Source organism: Cervus elaphus, chromosome 22 (genome assembly GCF_910594005.1).
Source record: "Cervus elaphus chromosome 22, mCerEla1.1, whole genome shotgun sequence".
NCBI lineage: Eukaryota > Metazoa > Chordata > Mammalia > Artiodactyla > Cervidae > Cervus > Cervus elaphus.
Genome location: NC_057836.1, coordinates 49,287,816 through 49,312,030, shown reverse-complemented (window position 1 = coordinate 49,312,030; position 24,215 = coordinate 49,287,816). Strand labels below are relative to the sequence as shown.

Genomic DNA, 24,215 nt, shown 5'->3' with positions numbered 1-24,215 from the left:
CTAATAACCAATGTCATCAGCAATCTATGAGCTTTTCAGTTTTACCACACCCTTGACAGGACTCGGTATCATTGTTTTCAAAATGTTTGCTAATATCAGAGCATTTTTAAACATGGCACCTTACTGTTGTGCCCATCGCATAGAAAAATTAACCAGAGTGAAAAATAAAAATAAAAACTCTCTGCTTTTCCTAAGCAACTGATATGCATTTATCTTATGGATGGTGCATTTATCTTATGGATGGGCTTCCCTGGTGGCTCAGTGGTAACGAATCCACCTACCAATGAAGGAGACCTGAGTTCGATCCCTGAGTCAGGAAGACCCCTTGAAGGAGGGCATGGCAGCCCACTCCAGTTTTCTTGCCTGGGAAATCCGATGGACAGAGGAGCCTGGCAGACTATAGTCCATGAAATAAAAAAAGAGTCAAACCTGTAGCTACTAAACAACAACATCTTGTGGATACTGGACTAACTAACTTGACTGTATCTACTTTTTTGCTTGAGTAGATAGAAAACTCAGAACCCAGATCACAGCCCACTTTTAACTAATGTGAAGAACATGTGCATCTGTCTTTATCCTCCCTACACTTTTCTCCATCTCTGCTGGCATGTCTATAGCTGCTCTGTATTGTACCCCAGGAACAGCTGCTTCGCATCTTGGCTCTGAAACCAGTCATGTGGCGAAGGTCTGGAGGGCATCCTGGGCCAGAGTTAATATAAGTGACCCAAGGGGATGAGGCCACCAAACCTTGGTGTGGTCTTAGGCTGCATGAGAAATAAAGTGTCATGGGGTCAAACCCCATGCTTAGTGCTACATTTCCTTGGGTGGCAAAAATTGAGATATAGTTGGGCAAACTCGGGGGAATGGTGAGGGAGAAAGAAGCCAGGTGTTACAGTCCTTGGGGTCACAAGGAGTCGGATTGATTTGGCGACTGAACAACAACAACAAAAATAGTTGATTTACAATACTGTGGTAGTATTAGGTGTACAGTAAAGCGATTCAGATATGTTTCTGTATATATATATAATATGTATTTTCAGATTATTCTCCATTATAGTTTATTCAGTTCATTTCAGTTCAGTGCCTCAGTCGTGTCCAACTCTTTGCATCCGTTGACTGCAGCATGCCAGGCTTCCCTGTCCATCACCAACTCCTGAAGCTTACTCAAACTCATGTCCATTGAGTTGGTGAAGCCATCCAACCATCTCATCCTCTGTCATCCCCTTCTCCTCCCGCCTTCAATCTTTCCCAGAATCAGGGTCTTTTCAAATGAGTCAGTTCTTTGCATCAGGTGGTCAAAGTATTGGAGCTTCAGCATCAGTCTTTCCAATGAATATTCAGGACTGATTTCCTCTAAAACTGATTGGTTGGATCTCCTTGCAATCCAAGGGACTCTCAAGAGTCTTCTCCAACACCACACTTCTCCAACTTCTCCAACACCACATACAAATCCAACTTCTCCAACACCACAGTTCACAGTTATAGTTTATTATAAGATATTAGATAAAGTTTCTTGTGTTATACAGTAAATCCTTGCTATTTAGCTATTTTATGTATGATACTACACATCTGTTAATCCCATATTCCTAATTTATGCCTCCCCATTCCATAACCATACATTTGTTTTCAATCTTAGTTTCTGTAATGTAAATAAGTTCATTTGTACTGTTTTTAGATTCCACTTATAGGTAATATCATGATATTGTATAATATTTGTCTTTGATTCACTTCATTTAGTACAATAATCTCTAAGTCCATCCATGTTGTTGCACATGGCAGTATTTAATTCTTTTTTTATAACTGAGTAATATTCCATTGTATATACACTATATCTTCTTAAATCAATCATCTGTGTCAATCATCTGTGGATGGGTGCTTGTGTTGTTTCCATGTCTTTGCTAATGTAAATAGTGCTGCTATGAACATTGAAGTGCGTATATCTTTTTGAATCAGGGGTTTCATATTTTGGGAGTGTATGGGTCACAACAATTAGAGAGGGATGTAGACAAAGTGAGAAGCTCACATCCTTGGTTTACAGGAGTTGAGATTAAAGAAACCAGGGATGTGTTGTCTCAAAAGTGACACCCTTAAAGAATTCGGAGAAATACTGCATCGCTTTGTTCTGTATCATCACTACAAGATAACATCTTAGAAGCCCTTTTTCTTACTTCCAAAAGTGGTATCATGATGTTATCTTATTAGATTCTCTAACCATCCTTGTGAGGATTTCAGCTTTTTTCATCCCTTTTCAAATAAAGAATTGCTGTGCCATCCATTCTCTACCCTGGAGACAGCAGCTTCCTGATATACAGAAATAATCAACCTTCATGCTATCTATTCCAGATTTTCAATTTCTCTCTAATTTCTCCACTTCTTTCCACCCTGCTGATGCCGATTCAGTTGAGGCCACCAAGATTTATCCCTCTGATGAGGGGAGAACTACAGAAGACCCCGAGTCCTCAGATGCTGGAGGAGGAGACTAAGGCACCGAGAGGTTAGATAGTGAGTCCAGGTTCACATAGGACCACAGTAAATGTTTGTTGAATGAATGAGCAAATCAGTCAATGAGCGAATCAATGTAGATGGAAGAGGGTGTGAGTGGACCAACAGACATGAATGAAAAGATGCTCATAGCTCATGCCCTGCTAGTGGAAAACCAGCAACAGCTCTCATGAAGGACAGTGTGCAGACTTGCTCTCTCTGACCACGCTTGCCTGCGTGATACTGTATTAGAAGGGAAAACGAAAGTGTTAGTTGCTCAATCCTGTCCGACTCTTTGGAATTTTCCAAGCAAGAATTCCAGTATTCTTGCCAAGAGAATTCCATGGACAGAGGAGCCTGGCAGGTTGCAGTCCATGGGGTCACAAAGAGTCAGGCATGATTGAGCAACTAACACTTTCACTTTCAAGCAAGAATACTGGAATGGGTTGCCATTCCCTTCTCCAGGAGATCTTCCTGACCCAGAGATCGAACCTGGGCCTCCTGCATTACAGGCAGATTCTTTACCGCTGAGCCAGCCAGGAAGGGAGCTGAAAGAATGTAGCTAGACTTAAAAGCCCCTGGAAATGAAACAGAATGAATGAACCATCAAGATAATCACTGGTAATAATGAATAATGTTTATTGATCACTTACTAAGTGCCAGGCACTGGTGCAAATTATTTACATGTTTATGATTTAGATTTTCACAAAGATTTTCTGTGGGGTTATTATCATTCCAATTTTACAAATGAGGACGCTGAGTTATTTGAATGTTAAATACCTTGCCGGAGGGCCCTAGATAACAAATGGCTGAGCTCTGATCTAATCTAGGTAATCTAACTCCCAAACCTTTGCCCAGAACCCCTTCACCATCCTGCCTGTTCACAAACGTCATTGCTCTAAACACCAAGAAAGATGCGAATTGGTTGTGTTTTCACCTTGGCAGATGGCCCCTCCTCCTAGATTTCTGGCAAATTCTTGTAGTTGTCCTAGGCAGCAACACTTTGCATTGTCCACTAGGCAAATGAGCAAAGGAGGCTCTCCAGACCCCCGGAGTTGGGCTTCCTGCCTTCATTCAACAAACACAGATTGAACGCTCTTTGCCTGTGGTCCCTGCCCTGGCGAAGCTTGTACTCAAGTGGAAGGAGATGTAAGAAGTACTCAGAGGATAAGAGCTCAGGACAACTTCAGAGAGTTCAAAGTGAGAGAAAAGAGGAAAGCAGGGTCTCATGATGGGGGTGGGAGGTATCTGCTTGTGTTACTCTGCACCTGCTAGGCAGAGAGGGCATAGGCAGAAGGACCTGGTCCACAGGCCCGAATGTTGTAGGAGAAGAAGCTAATATTGTGAGGATCTGGGTGAAATGGGGTACTCAAGGCAAGAAGAATCTCAAGAAATGGGGAATCTCAAGGCACAAGCTGGAATCAAGATTGCCGGGAGAAATATTAATAACCTCAGATATGCAGATGACACCACCCTTATGGCAGAAAGGGAGGAAGAACTAAAGAGCCTCTTGATGGAAGTGAAAGAGGAGAGTGAAAAAAGCTGGCTTGAAAACTCAACATTCAGAAAACTAAGATCATGGCATCCAGTCCCATCACTTCATGGCAAATAGATGGGGAAACAGTGGAAACAGTTAGAGACTTTATTTTCTTGGGCTCCAAAATCACTGCAGATGGTGACTGCAGCCATGAAATTAAAAGATGCTTGCTCCTTGGAAGAAAAGCTATGACCAACCTAGACAGCATATTAAAAAGCAGAGACATTACTCTGCCCCCAAAGGTCCATGTAGTCAAAGCTATGGTTTTTCCAGTAGTCATGTATGAATGTGAGAGTTATACTATAAAGAAAGCTGAGCACCGAAGAATTGATGCTTTTGAACTGTGGTGTTGGAGAAGACTCTTGAGAGTCCCTTGGACTGCAAGGAGATCCAACCAGTCCATCATAAAGGAAATCAGCCCTGAATATTCATTGGAAGGAGTGATGCTGAAGCTGAAACTCCAATACTTTGACCACCTGATGCGAAGAACTGACTCATCTGAAAAGACCCTGATTCTGGGAAAGATTGAAGGTGGGAGGAGAAGGGGACGACAGGGGATGAGATGGTTGGATGGCATCACCAACTCGGACTTGAGTTTGAGTAAGCTTCAGGAGTTGGTGATGGACAGGGAAGCCTGGCTTGCTGCAGTCCATGGGACCGCAGAGAGTCGGACATGACTAAGAGACTGAACTGAACTGGGTGAAATTGTATTCCAGCCAGAAGGAACTGCAATACCAGGGCCCCCAGTGGGGAGAAAGCCTGCCATGTTTCAGAAATAAGGGGGAAAAAAAGAAAGCCAGTGTGGCTGGGATCCAGGGAGTCAGGGTGAGAGTCAGAGGAGAGGAAGGCCAGGAGGTAAACACAAGCTACAGAGGCTGAGGTGAGGGTTGGTTCCAGGTGCATTGGAAGCCATCATTGGAGGTCTGTAAACAGGGGAGAGACAGACTCAGAGTCAATGTGTACACTGCCTTCGTTGTGAGCCGGAAGGGAAGCCCAGAGCAGCCAAGTGAGACCCTCTCAGGGTCCAGAGCCCCTGCATCACTCAGGTGGTCTCTTCCTGACCCCCCCGACACCTGTAGTCTTCTCAGGGGGCCTGTCAGACTCCCTCATTGCAACCCAGGGTCCACGTTTTCCTCCAGCCCAGGGTCCACGTTTTTCTCTGTTCTTTAGATTGCCGTTTGTAAACCCCATCACTGTGCTCCCAGCCTTTTCCAATGGGTAACTGATTCTCGTGTTGACTTGCAGATCATAAGGCAGCAGTTTCCTCAGTTAACCACCAGGAGACTCGGGACCCGCGGACAGTCAAAGTAAGCACCGACGGCCTTTCCACCTGCAGAGCGCGCGTCCATGGGCCTCCAGAGACCCAGACTCCGGGCCTCTCATCCTGAGCTCAGTCTGGGGAGAAGTCTGTGCCTGGTGGGAGTGGCCCCCTCTCCCAGGAGCCCTAACAGAGATGCTGTCCAAAGACCAGCTGCTTTAAGGAATCCGACTTGATGCCACCCTGCCTGTAGGTGTTTATGTGAAGTAGTCTTGAGCATCTTCTAAAAGGAGCACCCTGTGGTCTTTTGACCAGTTTCCAGGTTACTCGGATTGTTTTGACCAGCAAACTCTGTCCTCTCACAGAATCCAGTCAGCCAGAGAAGCAACACGTACCAGTCCCTGCAAGGGAGATGGGCCAAAAGATGCTGTGGTACCCAGGCATCCTGCTTCCCAGTCACCCATCCTGTCAACCAACCCTCCAATGTTTGCTTCTCATTTTTTGCTGTCAGATAATGGTGCTAAGTGCTGGGGACACATAAGCAGACAGGTCCCTGCACTCCTGGATGGAGCAAATATTCTCCAGGGGAAGACACACACACAAAAATATCATCAGATTGTGAAGGGGGTTGCCCTAGGGAATAACAAAAGGGTGACCTGATCTAGAAAGGGTAGCCTAGGAAGGTCTTACTAAGGAGGTGACCCGAGGAGTGAGAAGGCTGTGCAGATGTCTGTCTCCCAGGTGAGAGTCAATGGGAAGGGAATCTCTGCCTATCCTAACCAGGCTTCACGAAAATCTAGACTTATAAAGGCTCATTTTAAAGGGTATTTCAAAATACTGTTGGAAGTGACTAGGTGTTCCGTGAAGAAGGTCTGTTGACTATGAAAGTTTGGTAAGCTCTGAACTAAACAGGTTCCTTTATGCAGGATTTGTCAGAACCTTTATTATGCTAATTATACGTGGTGACTCCAGGAGGTATTATGCAGCATTCTAAACATTTTGACCATGTTGGGTGTGGATCAACACACACTGACTTATAAAATAATGAAACTTTTTATTAAAACACAACAACCACATATAGGACTTGTAAGACTTGTCACTTAAAGTGCTTCAGAAGCAGCGTATCCAATATTGTCCCCCTCATCCCAGCCCCCAGCTATCCCTGGGCAGCACATTCCTACCCTCCAAGGGTAGGTTTAACTTTGGAGCCAAGTTGGATAAACAATGTGGAAAGTAGATGATCAAACTGGGGAAACCCTTTTTAGTAAAGTTCTGAAAATCAAATGAGACTAATTTTTTTTTTTTAATGTGGCTCAGAAGTTCTGGGGGCAATTTTCAAAGAGAAAAATTTTGAGCAAGGGGTATTTTGGAATAAATTTCTAATAATTTTTCAGGGTGACTCCTCTGAAGAACAAATTTCATTCATACTGAAGAATTCAAGTATTTGTTTAAAATGAGTTTTCAGCCCTGGTAAGAGTATGGAGTAGAAAACCCAGATTCTTTCTTTCTTGTTTGCTGGTGAGCACGTGGTTGGCACACAAGGGCAATTCAATCTACAGATAAGTGGATGGTTGGAAGGCTATTGAATGAATGGAAAGGAATTATTTTTTTCTCCAGCCCATGGTCTTTTTTAGCATCACTGGCTCTAATACATTGCTGCACATTTCTGAGATAAAAGAGTTTAAGTAGATAGTAATGATAGACACATGGTAAAATTAGGCAATAAAAATAGTAAAGATAAAAGAGAAAATTTTCCCATCCTACATAAACTTGGAGAAAGTTCCATTCTGTCTACATGTAAGAGCCTGCTTTTGTTTTTTGTTTTCTTTTTCTTTGACCTAGAGGTTGGCAAATGGGGCAATGTCTTTAAAACTTCAGTTTCATTGTATCCTCTCCATAAGCATCCTCCAAGGTTGGTCACACCTCCAACCAACTGAAAGGTAATAAGAAGCTCTAGTCTCCAACATGCCACTTGGCCTTATAGAGACAGTCATGTCTGACTCTTTGCAACCCTATAGACTGTAACCTACCAGGCTCTTCTGTCCTTGGGATTCTCTAGGGAGGAATACTGAGTAGGTTGCCATGCCCTCCTCCAGGGTATCTTCCCAACCCAGGGATCGAACCTGAGTCTCCTGCGGCTCCTGCATTGCATGCAGATTCCTTACCACTGAACCACCAGGGAAGCCCCTTATAGCGAAGATCCCTCAGCAAATTTACCTGGATAGACTAAATGGGTGGGGGGTGGTGTGCTGGTGGAGAGTGTGTTGACCTGAAATAAAAAACTTACAGACCTGAAATAAAAGCTTGAGAAGTGATCAGAGCACTAGCGTCACTAGCTTCACTGCAGTTCTAGCAGTATACTCTGAAAAATCAAGAAGTGATCTGATCTTAGTACGTTATTACCATCTTGAGCTTAAGAAAGAATAAGGGTGGACTTTGTAAAGTTAGGGAGGCGTGTCATAACTACCTTCCCACCTGGAAGGGCTCCCAGAGCAAACGGAACTCTCCCACCCCACCCACCAAAGGAGTGCCTTCCAGGTGGAAAGGCAGTTATGACAGTTGGCAAGTAGAAGGCACAGAAGATAGAAATCAGCTCAACATAAGGAAGAACTTTCTGATCACTATACTGACCTAAAATGAACTGGCCTGCCTTTGGAGGGTCCGAGTTCTTCATCCCAGCAGGCATTCAGATAGAGGCGGGATGCCCACTCAGCAGAAGTATCACAGAATGGTATCCGGAGTGGAGGGGGCTTTGGGGGGTGGGGGAAGGTTACCTGTTTGCTCAGCTCTCCCCTCCCCGGGAAGGCTCTCCCAGAACTCACAGTGTTTTCTCCTTTGGTTATTTCCTGGCTATCACCACCAAGTCGCTACCAGTAGAAAAGAGTAGTTAACACATTACACAGCACTTCTGAAATCGAGGTCCAGAATTACTTACATTAATATTGCCATGTGATTGCACAAAATGACCCTGGACCTGCTAAATGAGAATCTCTGGGGGTGGGACCTGGGAGTCTGTATTTTAATATGTTTTCTAGGTGATTCTTCTCATTAGTAAAGTTTGAGAATCACTGGCTTAGTGGTGAAAAGCACCTTGAGAGGTTCAAATCCTGCCTCTACTGCTTACTCACTGGATAATCTTGGATGTCTTAAGTTCTCTGGGTCTTAGTTTCCTAGTCTGTAATATGGGGATATTAATCAGTTCCAGCCTCCCAGGGATTTTGTGAGATGAAATCAGGTAATGTGTGTAAAGCACTTAGCACCTTGTTAGCGACTGCATTACAAATAGAAGATAACGATAGTCTCATCCAGCCAGGACCGACCTGCAGGGCCACACCCAGCAGGCTTGTGGATCCCAGAGGGATGTGCATGAAAATTATCTGTGGTTTGTCTCAGTGCTGATTCCAGGGCCCTAGCCCCTGTTCTGGGAAGGGGCCTTAGAATCTGTATTTTTATCATGTTCTATAAGAGGCTCTGACAAACATCAAGTTTGTAACAGTGTGTTTCCTTAGTGCAGCACAGTGGCTCTGTGGTCAGACCGACCCACTTCCTCCCCTAAACAGCTGTATGGCCTTGAGCAAATTACTTAAGCTTTCTTGCCTCCAATTCTCATCTGTAGAAAGGTTATAATAATCTCCACTTCATAGCATTATTTTACAAATAACTGTAGGGAAAGCATTTGCCAAAGTGCCTAGCACACCATAAGTGCTGGATAGATCGTCGCTAAAATCCAAGCAAAATGCAGCCTCATTAGTGTTAATTAAAAACATTACTATTATTAAGCCCTTCCTGAGTTAATAAAAGGTTCTGGTCTTTGTTTTCCATTCAGTGTTAACTGAAACACTGAATTTATCTTTTTAGATACAGTTGTTTAAGACTGCTATTTATTGATTAAGAAAAACATAGGCCAAATGAATTTTTGTTGTTGGTACAGTTGGCAGCCATGAACACCCTCTTCTTGGGTCTTTGCAGAGGGGGACATTCAGACGCTGTGCCTCTGATACAAGAGATTAAGTACAAATGGAAATTTTTTCATCCCACTTTCTGCTTTGAAAAGTATTTGACTTAACATTGTCTGTAGGAGGCAATTCTGGTTATTTTTACCTGTCTGATTGACGGCTGGCAACATGGAACTTTGTTTTAATTCTAGATTTCTAAGATGTTGAGCCTGACAGGGGAGTTAACTCTTTTAGTTCAGGGAGGATGGGTCCAAGCCATCATTGGCCTTGGGCTCCAGTGGCTTAGGATCCCCCAGCTGATAAGGGTACACGTGGGTTTCTCTCTCTCTCTTTCTTTACGGCCCAGGTACCATTACTATGGCATCGCAGTGAAGGAAAGCTCCCAATATTATGATGTGATGTATTCCAAGAAAGGAGCCGCCTGGGTGAGCGAGACAGGCAAGAAAGAAGTGAGCAAGCAGACGGTGGCGTATTCACCCCGGTCCAAACTTGGAACATTGCTGCCAGAATTTCCGAATGTCAAAGATCTAAATCTACCGGCCAGTCTGCCAGAGGAGAAGGTGAGCACACCTGCAGGACTGCTGGAGTGGGTGGGTTCTCTCTCTCTCTCACAAACACACCACACTCACACACACCACACCCACACACCACACTCACACACATCACACACACCACACACACCACACTCTCACACACCACACACATACATGACACACACCACACTCACACACACCACACTCTCACACACCACACTCTCACACACCACACACATATACCACACACATACACCACACACACACCACACTCACACACACCACACACACCATGCTCTCACACACCACACCCACACACACCACACACACACACACCACATACACCACACACACACCACACTCACACACACCACACACATACACCACACACACACCACACTCACACACACCACACACACCATGCTCTCACACACCACACCCACACACACCACACACACACACACCACATACACCACACACACACCACACTCACACACACCACACACACCATGCTCTCACACACCACACCCACACACACCACACACACACACACCACACTCTCACATTACCACACACACACCACACACACACCACACTCACACACACCACACTCTCACACACCACACACACTACACTCTCCCACACCACACTCTCACACACCACACACATATACCACACACATACACCACACACACACCACACCCACACACACCACACACACACACACCACACACATATACCACACACACACCACACTCACACACACCACACACACACACACCACACCCACACACACCACACACACACACACCACACACATATACCACACACACACCACACTCACACACACCACACACATACACCACACACACACCACACTCACACACACCACACACACCATGCTCTCACACACCACACCCACACACACCACACTCTCACATTACCACACACATATACCACACACACACCACACACACACCACACTCACACACACCACACTCTCACACACCACACACACTACACTCTCCCACACCACACTCTCACACACCACACACATATACCACACACATACACCACACACACACCACACCCACACACACCACACACACACACATCACACACATATACCACACACACACCACACTCACACACACCACACACATACACCACACACACACCACACTCACACACACCACACACACCATGCTCTCACACACCACACCCACACACACCACACACACACACACCACACTCTCACATTACCACACACATATACCACACACACACCACACACACACCACACTCACACACACCACACTCTCACACACCACACACACCACACTCTCACACACCACACTCTCACACACCACACACATATACCACACACATACACCACACACACACCACACTCACACACACCACACACACCATGCTCTCACACACCACACCCACACACACCACACACACACACACCACACACATACACCACACACACACCACACTCACACACACCACACACATACACCACACACACACCACACTCACACACACCACACACACCATGCTCTCACACACCACACCCACACACACCACACACACACACACCACACTCTCACATTACCACACACATATACCACACACACACCACACACACACCACACTCACACACACCACACCCACCCACACACACCACATTCACACACACCACACTCATACACACCACACTCACACACCACAATCACACACACCACACACACACCCCACACTCACACCACACTTACATACAGCACACTCACATACCACATTCACATGCACCACACTCATCTGCACCACACACACATGCACCACAGTCACATGTACCTCAAACACACAACACACACACCACACACACACCACACTCATACACCACACACACACCACACTCACATACAGCACACACATACCACACTCACATACAGCACACACATGCCGCACTCACACACACCACACTCACATGCACCACACACACATACCACATTCACATGCACCACACTCATCTTCACCACACACACACACCACACACACATAATACTCACACACACCACACACACACACCACACTCACACCACACTTACATACAGCACACTCACATACCACACTCACATGCACCACACTCACATGCACCACACTCACATGCACCACACTCACATGTACCTCAAACACACAATACACACACTACACACACACCACACTCATACACCACACACATACCACACTCACATACAGCACATACATGCCCCACTCACACACACCACACTCACATGCACCACACACACATACCACATTCACATGCACCACACTCATCTTCACCACACACACACACCACACACATATAATACTCACACACACCACACACACATAATACTCACACACACCACACACACACACACCACACTCACACATACTCACACACACCACACACACACACACCACACTCATACACACTTTTATTGCAAAATAGTGAGTTTAAAAGTACAAGGACAGAATCAAGTTGGTCCGTTAGTTGTGACAAAGGTAGCTTCCCAAAGCAAGATGTCAGCAGTAGAGGTGATGGGGTGTGAGGTATACAGAGCCTGCCTGAACTACCTTCATAACTGTCCTGCAAACCCAATCCTACTCTAAAATAAAATGTTTACCCTCTCCCTATCCAGCTTGTCTACCTACCCACCCATCTACGATGCTGCACTGGTCTCATTCCACAAGGGGAGGGCCCCCTCCTCTGCATAGCTCTTTCACAGGATTAAGTTTATTTTCCCAAGTGCTGCAGAGGATGTGGTGACATTGCACTCCCACAGAGAAAGAAGATTTTAAAGGTGGTAGAGATTCAGATAGTTTGGGCCATGGTATTGGGGAGAAATAATTGGAAACACCAATTTGGAGACTCTCTCCTGGGTGACACCATCCTAAGTGATCTTTTTTTTTATGGGAGTATAGTTGCTTTATAATGTGTTTCTGAAGTGAATCAGTTATATGCACACATATATCCCCTGTTGTTTTTTTATTTTCTTCCTGTTTAGGCCATCATAGAAGCATTAAGTAGAGTTCCCTCTGCTATACAGCCTAATGCATGTATCTTGATGTGGCCCAGGGTACCAGTAGGTGTTGAGTTTCTACATATCACACTGGAATGCAGTGATGAATGAGACTTGATTCCTGCTGTCAGGAAGCTTACAGTCAAGCCAGGGAGACAGATGCTTATACAGTCAAACTAAGTTTATATGACACGTATATCTATGTTCTCAAACAAAAAGAATAAATAAATCCTTATTTTCTCAAATTTGCTTTCTTTTCTCAGCACACTTCCTGCACCATCACTTTAAAATTCTTGGGAAAGTGAAGCTAGAGATGCAATTCTTCTGCTAAGCAGATTCCAGAGAATTCCCAAATGTCTTTTTTGTGATTTTGGCAAAAGCACCTCTTCTTATAGATATAGGCTGGATGTTAACTTTTCAGTATCTCAGCTGATGAGAATTTAATCCAGTAGGCCTTACTGAACTCTATCTACAATGTGCCAGACACTGCACTAAATGCTTGATACACAAGCATGAATAATGTGCTATTTTTATTAGCATTTTCCCCAAATCCACAGTAGGGGTAGACATGGAGCAGAGAGAGAAACCTGTGCTTTCTCTACAAGAGGGTGAGCGCTCTGAGAAACATTCGGGTGCTATGGAGCACAGAGGAGGGAGCAGAGGGTCAGAGGGCCCCACCTAAGGAAAATGAGTTTCACTGGGACCTTACAGGATGCATCCCCTCAACAGAGAATAAATGACTTGAAATTCCAAGGGCAGCAGTAATGTGTATTAATGCATGCTTTTATTGTTGATCCTTCCCCACCCCCACAGGTTTCTACCTTTATTATGATGTACAGAACACACTGTCAGAGAATACTGGACACAGTAATAAGAGCCAACTTTGATGAGGTAGGTCAATAAGTGTTAGGCTGTGAATACTCTGCATTAAAATGTTATATTACAATAACACTAGCTTTGACTAGTTTCCAGGTCTCTAGAAACCCCTGATGTACACTAGCTCTCTGAATCCTCAGTGATCCCAGAACGCAAGCACTATCATTACCCCCATTTTATAGATTTTCTGTGCGGGCAGTAGTTGGCATGGCTCTTTCCTTGTTCTAATGAGTGAACTACTTCCTGCCCAGTTGGCCTGCTGGGAACCCAGTTTTGTCAAGGTATCGTTATGCCAGAATTCTACATTCAGAAAAACTAAAGGAAAGCTTGTCTATGTTTTGGGTTTAAACTTTTCCTGAGGCTTATCTGCTTCAGTGCATTTGGAGCTGATTAACCTTCCGTTCTCAAGTTCTGGTCCCTATGTCCATCTAACACTGCCCATAGGGCCATCTTTGAATACAAACAGTGTAAGGATTTAATTTTGATTTAAAAATATTATAGTTAAAGAATGGAGAGAAATGAGAGGATAGAAGCACTGGTTATATAAACAGAGGCAATAAAATATTCTTGTCTAAAATGCCATCTGAAAGAACTTTCCAAAAGGATGGCAGGAAACCACACATTTCACCCCATAACGTGAGGCCGTTCTGTTTAAAGAAAATGCCTTTCAGACAAAAACAAAAACAAATAAAACCACTTGGGATCAGACGTGGACATTGAATCTGAGGGAAGATAACCTAGATTCTGGGCTTCCCGGATAGCTCAGCTGGTAAAGAATCTGCCTGCAATGCTAGAGACCGCAGTCTGATTCCTGGGTGGGGAAGTTCCCCTGGAGAAGGGATAGGCTACCCACTCTAGTATTCTTGGGCTTCCCTGGTGGCTCAGATGGTAAAGAATCTGCCTGCCATGTGGGAGACCTGGGTTCGATCCCTGAGTTGGGAAGATCCCCTGGAGGAGGGCATGGCAACCCACTCCAGTATTCTTGCCTGGAAAATCCCCATGGACAGAGGAGCCTGGTGGCCTATAGCCCACAGGGTCACAGAGAGTTGGACATGACAGAGTGACTGAGCAGAGCACAGCCTAAGCTCTAGAGGGGCTACAAGAATTGTTGTTATTGGTGAAAAAATGCATGAGGTTTCCTTTTGTAGAGTGGGGGGTTCATGTGCTGTTGGAGATGGATGGGACAGGATGAGGTAAGGCAGTGAAGACTTGTTGAGCTGGTGTCTGTGCTGAGCTTGCTGAGCTGGTGTCTGTGCGGCTCCTTATACTGTTCCCTCTGGAGCCTGCTGCAGCAGTGGTACCCCCATATATGAGCTGTCACTTGGTTCATAGACACAGCTCCAGAAGAGGGATAGATGTGTTGATAGAGTAGGACTCTTCTTCCTGCTCTTGACTTTCATCCACTAGGTTTTTAAATCTCCCAAATTCCTTCTGTGACCATTTAAGTGGAATTTTTTGTCTTACAGAAAGAAAGCTCATTGCTTTCTCTCATACTGTGGTTTGGCTATTGCCTTACATATCAAAGAACCCTGAGATCTGGGCAAATCATGACTCGTGATTGATTAAGACAACACTGGCTTCTGTAACACACAAGCCCCAAGTCTCAACACAATTTGACAAGACATGTCACAATCCAATGTGGACACCCTCGATTGGATGGCTGGTTGCTGCGGGTGGTTCAGGGACCCAGGCTCCTCCTACCTTATGGCCGTACACTGCCCTAGAGTCTTGGCATCCTTTTTGTTCAGCTGATGGATCCGAGAAAAAGATTACAGGGAAGACATCCTCCCTTCTTGAACTCATTGGCCCAGAGATAAGCTGCATCACTTTTGTCCATATTCCACTGGCAAGAGCAGGTCTCACGGCACTCCCCCCACTCACCTCTGCTTCTTGAGGTAAGGGGAGCTGGGAAGTGTGGCTCCTCTCTGGGCAGCAGCTTATTTACTAGAGGAGATCTAGTGGTCCCTCTCTGCCACAAGTACTCACAACAAAACTGGTGATAGTCTTCCCTTAACATTCTTATCAATACGTACTCATCGTCTCCCTTCACTGGCTTCCATTTCTTAACTCTGACACTTATTGGGCATCTAATGACATACACTGCAAGATTCCAGGAATGGGGTGATAAGATAAGCCTCGAAGGGAAAAAAGTCATGCATACCAGTAACTCTGGAGAAGAGAATGGCAACCCACTCTAGTACTCTTGCCTGGAAAATTCCATGGACAGAGGAACCTGGCAGGCTACAGCCCATGGAGTCACAAAGAGTTGGACACCACTGAGAAACTAACATACACCAGCAGTTAGGATGCAGAATATATGGTGAGAGGTCCAGAAACCTTGTGAGGGCTTGAGTGTTCCTGTGGGAGAAGGGCCAGACTGGGAGCTCAGGCTTGGATTCAAGACGTGGCTCAATTCCTCATCCTAGGAATGAAGATAAAAATACCACCCCGCCTATCCAGTTCACAGGATTGTTGGAAGGAGGAGATGAGACAATGCCTGGTAAAAGGTCATACAAATGCTTGCTTTTATCAGATATGTTAATCAGAGAGTTAAGGGAGGTCACACAGTTGGTTAGATCCTTGTCACCTAACACTGCTGGTCCAGTATTTTTTCCACCCCACTGGCAGGGGTATTTGGTGGCTGTTTTTGAGGTGGTTGATGAAAATGTGGTTGATTCTACCCAAACACAAAAAGAATGAAGGGGGATATTTTACCTCTGAAGAGAATGGCTTTCTCTCCTACAGCTGAGAAAAGTCATCGGTAAATAGATGGTGGATGTCTTTGGTACATTTTGATGATATTGTTTGTTTCAGATCTTCAAGATCTTTAATATCCATTGAGGTCACAATGTATGCTAGTATCACAGTCTTAAATTACCTTGTTTCCTTGTTCATTGTTTGTCTCCTGCCACCAGAACAGAAGCCCTTGAGGGCAGGGATCTTGTTTACTACTGTATCTAGGTCAGCTATACTCTCAGGCTCTCAGTAAATATTTCTTGAGTGGGTGAGTAGATGAACTGATGGATGATGGATGGATAGAAAACCTCCACAGACTTACAGCATTATCAGGAGAGTGCAAAGAAGCCAAATCTGTATGTAGGGGACTTCCTGTAAAGCCTTCTCCTAACTACATTGCACAAAGAATTGTAAACTCAGATAGCCCTGTGTTTGAGTCTCAAATCCACCACTTAACAGCCTGTGACCTTGAGAAAGGCACTTAACCTCTGTGAGCCTCAGTTTCTTTTGCTGTAAAATGGAGGTAATAGCTATATCTACCTCATAGTAAAATTGTGATAATTATATGAAAATTATATAGATTAAAGTATCTAGTTTCAAACTGAGAGCATAATAACTACTAGCTATTGTTTTGTCAAGTTCCTTTTAACACTATAACAATTAAGTACCCATGACTGGAAATCATCAGATATGTTTCCACAAGATGCCAATATACCAGGAATAAAGTAAGTATGGACATGGAAAAGAAATAGAAAACTTACCTAGGTATTCTTAAGGAAATCACCTTCTGATGCTTTATTGAGCAGAGAGGGAAAAGGCTGAGAATTCAAGGGACTAAAGTAGATAATCCAGAAAACTTGTTTTAAATAATCATTTTCAATCATTTACCTGTGATTCTTTCACCATTTTTGCTTGCAAGGAGTAAGGAGAACTTTTTCTATCTAATTATGTTTCCATTTGTTAAATGCCTTCATGATGCCTGGCATTTTATAAATAATCTTATTTCATCCTACTAATAGGTAAACAACATCTCCCTCTTGTTAAAGCTGATAACTCTCTTATTTACATAATTATTTAGTCCCGAGCCCCAGATTCAACTGACTTGCCATCTAACATACATGGCCTAATCAGAGCTCTGACTTTCCGCCCTAAATCTGTTTTTCCCAAGTCTTAGATAGCCACTACCACACACCCAACTGCTCAAGCCGCAAACCTCAATTCTTCATATCTAGTCTATCAGAATGTCCTGTTGGCTCCACCTCCTGATAACACTGTGTCTGTTCATTCCACACCTAACTTCCAAGTATTAGCCCTTGAGCTTTGCGGTGTTTTCCCTCCTTCTGAGGAACCAGCCCGTCGGACGCTGTTGTTGTTCAGTAGCCCAGTCATGTCCGGCAGACATTAAATGCTCTTAAATGCAGAGTAGCAAGAGAGGTTGAAACTGGATAACACGGCATCTACAAATGCTGCTCCAGTGACAGAACTGACGGCGGCTCTCAGTGCCAGGCAGACTTGAAAAAGACAGATGGCTGCTCGTGCGAGTGATCTTCGACAGATTTGTTTTAATGTACACAGTCGCTGATGCTTTCCAGAATTTCTGCTGGAAACTGACTCATAAAAAGAGAGTAGGGCTACATGCAAGGAGAACTTAGAAAGGCAAATGAATTCAGAATCTACCAAATATTAGGAATCAACTGGGCAGTGCTTCTTATTCAGAGTTGGAAGGCAGGCAGGGAGGTCCAGGACCTGGCCAGAGGCCAATATCCTGGGATGACATGGGATCTGGGGACAGCAGAGGGTTGTCTGGAGGGCGAGTACCTTGTCTAAGAGATGTGGCCATCTCCAGGCCCATGTCAGCGAATAGCCGTCCGGTGTCCCAGTGACAACAAGGGCCTTGATAGGTGAGCAGAGCCACCATGGAGATCCTGGCTGGGTGATGCTCAGAAACTTAGGCGACGGTGTCTCAAGTGTTTATGGCAGTACAGTGATTTCTTGGGGCTTCCCAGGTGGCACTAGTGGTAAAGAACCCACCTGCCAATGCAGGAGACATAAGAGATGTGGGTTTGATCCCTGGGTGGGGAAGATCCCCCGGAGGAGGGCATGGCAACCCATTCCAGTATTCTTACCTGGAGAATCCCATGAACAGAGGAGCCTGGCGGGCTATAGTCCGTAGGGTCGCAAAGAGTCAGACATGACTGAAGTGACTTAGCACATATGCATGCACTAATTTCTTGTGCCTGGAAGTGGTAGTGCCTCCATAATATAGTAATAGTAATAGAATTTAACCTTTATTAGGCATTTACTATGTGCTGACCACTATAATAAGTACTTTTGTAGGAATCTTTACCAAAATCTACTTAATACTATTTTAATTCCCATTTCACTGATAAAGAAACTGAGGCATAGAGATATTACCCCTCTAGTTGGTAGTGGGAACTTTAAAGGCAGTCTTCACTCATCTGATTTTTTGTTGTTGTTGATTTTAATTTTCAATCAGGTTGAAAACTTTGCCACATTTTCACTATCATGGAATTAACAGAACTGTGACTTGAGTTTTACAATGTACAAACCTGACCTCATTCACCGTGATCATGTTTTTGGCAATTAACCATTTTCCCTCTAGGAAGTCAGGGGGCATGCTTTTCTCTCTGTTCCTCATCCACCAAGCCTCCCATCCAGTGTTTACACTGAGAAGTCCAGCCAGGCCATGGACATCAGGACAGTCTGTCCACCTGAGGCTGAGCTGATATCACCAGGCTGGGGTCAGAGGTAACCTGTAAAGAGGAAAGCAAGACCCCACTCCTGATAAGGGTTGAAGGACATCTGCAGGTTCTCAGGGTGTGGCCAGAAAGCTGGGAGGCAGGTGACAGTCCAGGAGAGCCATAGCTCTCAGGAATGGGATAGAAGTCCAGTTACCAAGAAAAGAGCAAAGTAGCCACGAGATTGATTTATGGAAAGATAGGCAGACTTGCATTCTATCCATCCATTCCCTGACTTGCTGTCTGGCTTTGGGCAAATAAGTTAATCTCTACAAAATGGGAGCAGCAATCCTTAGCTGTAGTATCAACTGGGAGTAACTGTGCTTAGTTTCTGACGTATGGTAGCACTCGATAAATACATAATGCTGACACCAATAATTATACCACCTCCAAAGTGTTAGCTTCAAGTACTGAATTACTTCCTGGTTCGGATCAAGACTGACTTAGGAACCAGGAATATAGGCAGTGCTGTGCTTGGGGTTCAGGAGTGCCCATCCTTGGAGGAAAGAATGATACCTGGTCCAGGAACCAAGTCGAGCTTATAAGAATTCACAGCAATTCAGTTATTTCTTCCCTAACCTTAAGATGAGTCATTCCTCAATGTTAGTTGCGTCTGACTCTTTGTGACCCTGTGGACTGTAGCCCTCCAGGCTTCTTTGCCCCTGGAATTCTCCAGGTAGGAACATGAAATGGTGTGCTGTGATTAGTTGCTCAGCTGTGTCCGTCTCTTTGCGACCTTGTGGACTGCAGCCCGCCAGGCTCCTCTGTTCATGGGGATTCATCAGGCAAGAATACTGGAATGGGTTGCCACACCTTCCTCCAGGGGATCTTCCCAACCCAGTGATGGAAGCCAGGTCTCTCACATTGCAGGCGGATTCTTTACTGACTGAGTCACCAGGGAAGCCCAGAGTGGGCAGCCTATCCCTTCTCCAGGGGGCCTTTCCAACCCAGGGGTCAACCCAGGGGTCAAACGTTGCAGGTGGATTCTTTACTGAGTCACTAGGGAAGCCCCTTGAAAATGTTATTATATGCACTGAGTAAACATCCTCACTTCCTTTGTCTTGTCCCCCACCTCCCCCCCCTCCCCTGCTCTCTCACTGACCTCCAACTCACACCCGGGAAGACAGAGATGTAGGGGCCTGCTATACTGGTATTTACAAGAATAATTCCATTTTGAGTGCCTACTAGATTTCTGTTCTGTGCTAGTGGTTAGAGTTGTGGGTTGGGGTGTTGTCATAGTTTACCGTCCAGATATCACCATCTAGCATCCCATAATAACACCAGCCAGCCAAGGCTGCACCAAAGGCTCTTTGAGAAAACGGTAGACTCTGGATACAAAGAGGCCCTTGCAGTTTATCAATTTTGGGGGCACATGTGCATCAGGAGACTTCAGTTTGTGGCACCTACTCTCTTTCCTTCTAGACATATTCCTTTTACCAGCAGCTCATACACTGTTCTCTTCCTTTCCAGAACTCTTTGGGGCCCCCAGGGCACCAACAGACTCAAAGAGTAGTTCTAGTGCTTGCTCCAAGCTTTTTAGAAGCCATGTCCCACTTTCCCTTTCTTAACCTTTTTACGCAGACCCCAGTAAGCATGAAGGGGCCAATGGGGTGACAAGCTACTCCTCTCTCCCAGGGCAGAGCAGACCCCAGGCTGCCAGGCCAGGTGCTCCTCCCACAGGGGGTATGCGGACTGATGGCCAGGGTCAAGACTTGGGATGGGAGAACCTTCCAAAGCTCCTAATCCACCCCAGGCTGAGACAGCCTCTGCGTCTGCAGGGGGAGCAGAGAAGAGCACTGTGGACTGGAGTGGCCTTGGCCAAGTCCCCAGGGTCTGCTGGGAGGGCCCTGTGTAACCTCACGGTTCTTCTCCTCTCTGTGGGTCGATACAGGTTCAAAGTTTCCTTCTGCACTTTTGGCAAGGAATGCCGCCCCACATGCTGCCTGTGCTGGGCTCCTCCACGGTGGTGAACATCGTCGGCGTGTGCGACTCTATCCTCTACAAGGCTATCTCCGGAGTGCTGATGCCCACCGTGCTGCAGGCGCTACCTGACAGGTGGGCACACTTTTTCTCCTAGCACCGTGTGGCAGGTCCTCGGCCACTTCTCAGTTATGGAAAGTAACTGTGCGTTCTTTGGGGTCCTCCCTTGTAAAGATCATTAATTTTGTTGTTGCTGTTCAGTTGCTGTCATGTCTCACTCTTTGCAACCTCATGGGCTGCAGCACACCAGGCTCCCCTGTCCTCCACTATCTCCCTGAGTTTGCTCAAGTTCATGTCCATTGAGTCAGTAATGCTATCTAACCATCTCACCCTCTGCCGCCCCCTTCTCCTTTTGCCTTCAATCTTTCCCAGCATCAGGGTCTTTTCCAATGAGTCAGTTCTTTGCATCAGTTGGCCAAAGTATTGGAGCTTCAGTTTCAGCATCAGACCTTCCAATTATTATTCAGGGTTGATTTCTTTTAGGATTGATTAGTTTGATCTCCTTGCTGTCCAAGGGACTCTCAAGAATCTCCTCCAGCACCACAATTTGAAAGCATCAGTTCTTCAGCACTCAGCCTTCTTTATGGTCCAACTCTAATGTCTGTACATGACTACTGGAAAAATCACAGCTTTGACTGTACAGACCTTTGTCAGTAAAATGATGTCTCTGCTTCTTACTACACCATCTAGGTTTGTCATAGTTTTTCTTCCAAGGAGCAAATCTTTTAATTTCATGGCTGCAGTCACCACCTGCAGTGACTTTAGAGCCTCCCCCACTAAAAAAATATCTGTCATTACTTCCACTTTTTCCTCTTCTATTTGCCATGAAGTGATGGGACCAGAGGTCCTGATCTTAGTCTTCTGAATGTTGAGTTGTAAGACAGCTTTTCCACTTTCCTTTCCCTCTCATCAAGAGGATTTTCAGTTCCCTTTCTGCCACTAGACTGGTATCATCTGCATATCTGAGATTGTTGATATTTCTCCTGGCCATCTTGATTCCAGCTTGTGAGTCATCCAGTCTGGCATTTAGCATGATGTACTCTGCATAGAAGTTAAATAAGCAGGGTGACAATATACAGCCTTGACATACTCCTTTCCCAATTTTGAACCAGTCCCTTGTTTCATGTCTGGTTCTAACTGTTGCTTCTTGACCTGCATACAGGTTTCTCAGGAGACAGATAAGGTGGTCTGGTATTTCCCATCTCTTTTAAAATTTTCCACAGTTTGTTTGGATCCACACAGTCAAAGGCTTTAGCATAGTCAATGAAGCAGAACTGGACTTTAAATTTTAAAGTATAAGACATTAAATTTTATTTATATTTTTAAATATAAGTAAAGAAGTTTAATATTTTAAGCCACTTGTACCTTTCAAAAATCTCCTGCGGTCCAGTGGTTGGGACTTCACTCTCCAGTACATTGGATGTGGGAGCTTCCCTGGTGGGGGAGCTAAGACCCCACTTGCCATGCAGCCTGAAAACAAAAAACATAAAACAGAAGCAATATGGTAACACATTCAATAAAGACTTTAAAAACTGGTCCACGTTTTTAAAAAAAAGTCTTAAAAAACAAATACAAAACATTTAAAAAATTTAAAAAGTATGACATGATACACAGCGAAATGTCTCTGTTCTACTCTTCTTCCCGACACCCAGGTCCCTGCCCACAAAACATCAAATATAAACATTTCCTTGGGGGGGGGGCATCCAGATCTGCTATTAACATGTACCCAGTGCATGACATATACTTTTTATTTTTTAATTTAATTTAATTTTTAATTGGAGGATAATTACTTTACAATATAGCGATGGTTTCTGTCATACATCAACATGAGTCAGCCACAGGGATACATACCCATGTCCTCTCCCTCTTAAACTTCCCTCCCACCTCCCACTCCCCATCCCACCCCTCTCGGTTGTCACAGAGCACCGGCTCTGGGTTCCTGCATCACACAGTAAATTCCCTCTGGCTGTCTGTTTTACAACTGGTAACGTATATGTTCCAATTCTACTCTCTCAAGTCTTCCCACCTTCTCCCCCCCCCCCCCCCTGTGAACAGTCTGTTCTTTATGTCTGTGTCTCCTTTGCTGCCCTGAGAATAAATTCATCTGTACCATCTTTCTAGATTCCACGTATATGCGTTCATATACAGTATTTGTTTTTCTCTTTCTGACTGACTTCACTCTGTAAGGGCTTCCCTTGTGGCTCAACTGATAAAGAATCCGCTTGCAACGTGGGAGACCTGGGTTCGATCCTTGGGTTGGGAAGATCCCTGGAGAAGCGAAAGGCTACCCACTGCAGTATTCTTGCCTGGAGAATTCCATGGACAGTCCATGGGGTCTCAAAAAGTCAGACATGACTGAGCAACCTTCACGCACTTCACTCTGTATAATAGGCTCTAGTGACACCCTGTTTATGCTGTTTTCTACCTTGTTTCTAAAAGGAACAAGTCCTGAAGATTGTGTTGGACAGCTTCTGTGCCCCGGCAGAGGAAGGCTCCGCTGTCTTCTGTGCCGCCTTCTGCCCTGGGAGGTGCAGCGGGGGAGGGTGGACGGTGTGAGCCCCCGATGGGGCTCCATTTCCCTGTGGCTTCCAGCTCAGATCAGCCAGTGTAAGGGTTGGGGGCCAGAAGGAGGGAGAAGAGTGAAGTCAGGAGACAGCCTCTCTGCCTCCCTCCCCGTGAGGTCACCGCTGGCTGGCCACGTCCTCCTTGGGGCTCTGCGCCCATTCAGGCAGCCTCTCTCTCTCTCCCTCCATGCTGTCCTTTGGCTGTGAGGTGGGTGACAGCCTGCTGGCCCTAAACCTGGGTTGCTGCAGTCAGCCTTATGGGTTCACCTATGCCTAGCCACGCCTTTATGACTTGTCCCTTATAAATAAACTCCACTATTTTGAGTGGCATCTGTTTCCTGTTGGGACTGTTACAGAGAGCATTCTACATCTGCCTATAATGAGGTTTGTTTTTTTCTTCTTTTTTAACACCTGCATATTGTGCCTTTGTGTTGAGTTGAATTCGTTGTCTTGATGTTCCCTGT

The 24,215-nt window shown here is 45.2% G+C and overlaps 1 protein-coding gene and 1 non-coding gene across 3 annotated transcripts in view; one reads left to right on the top strand and one right to left on the bottom strand.

Moving 5' to 3' along the window:
- RFX4 (regulatory factor X4) overlaps positions 1-24,215 on the top strand; it is a 174,583-nt gene that overhangs the window by 93,191 nt on the left and 57,177 nt on the right. For both annotated transcript variants that reach the window (XM_043882365.1, XM_043882364.1), the window contains exons 5-8: positions 5,264-5,325; positions 9,579-9,792; positions 13,650-13,727; positions 21,099-21,262. In XM_043882365.1, the coding sequence (XP_043738300.1) occupies positions 5,264-5,325; positions 9,579-9,792; positions 13,650-13,727; positions 21,099-21,262 (518 nt within the window). The remainder of the gene's footprint in view (positions 1-5,263; positions 5,326-9,578; positions 9,793-13,649; positions 13,728-21,098; positions 21,263-24,215) is intronic.
- On the bottom strand, positions 2,953-3,023 carry TRNAY-GUA. Its single transcript has one exon. It is a non-coding gene; the product is annotated as a tRNA-Tyr (tRNA).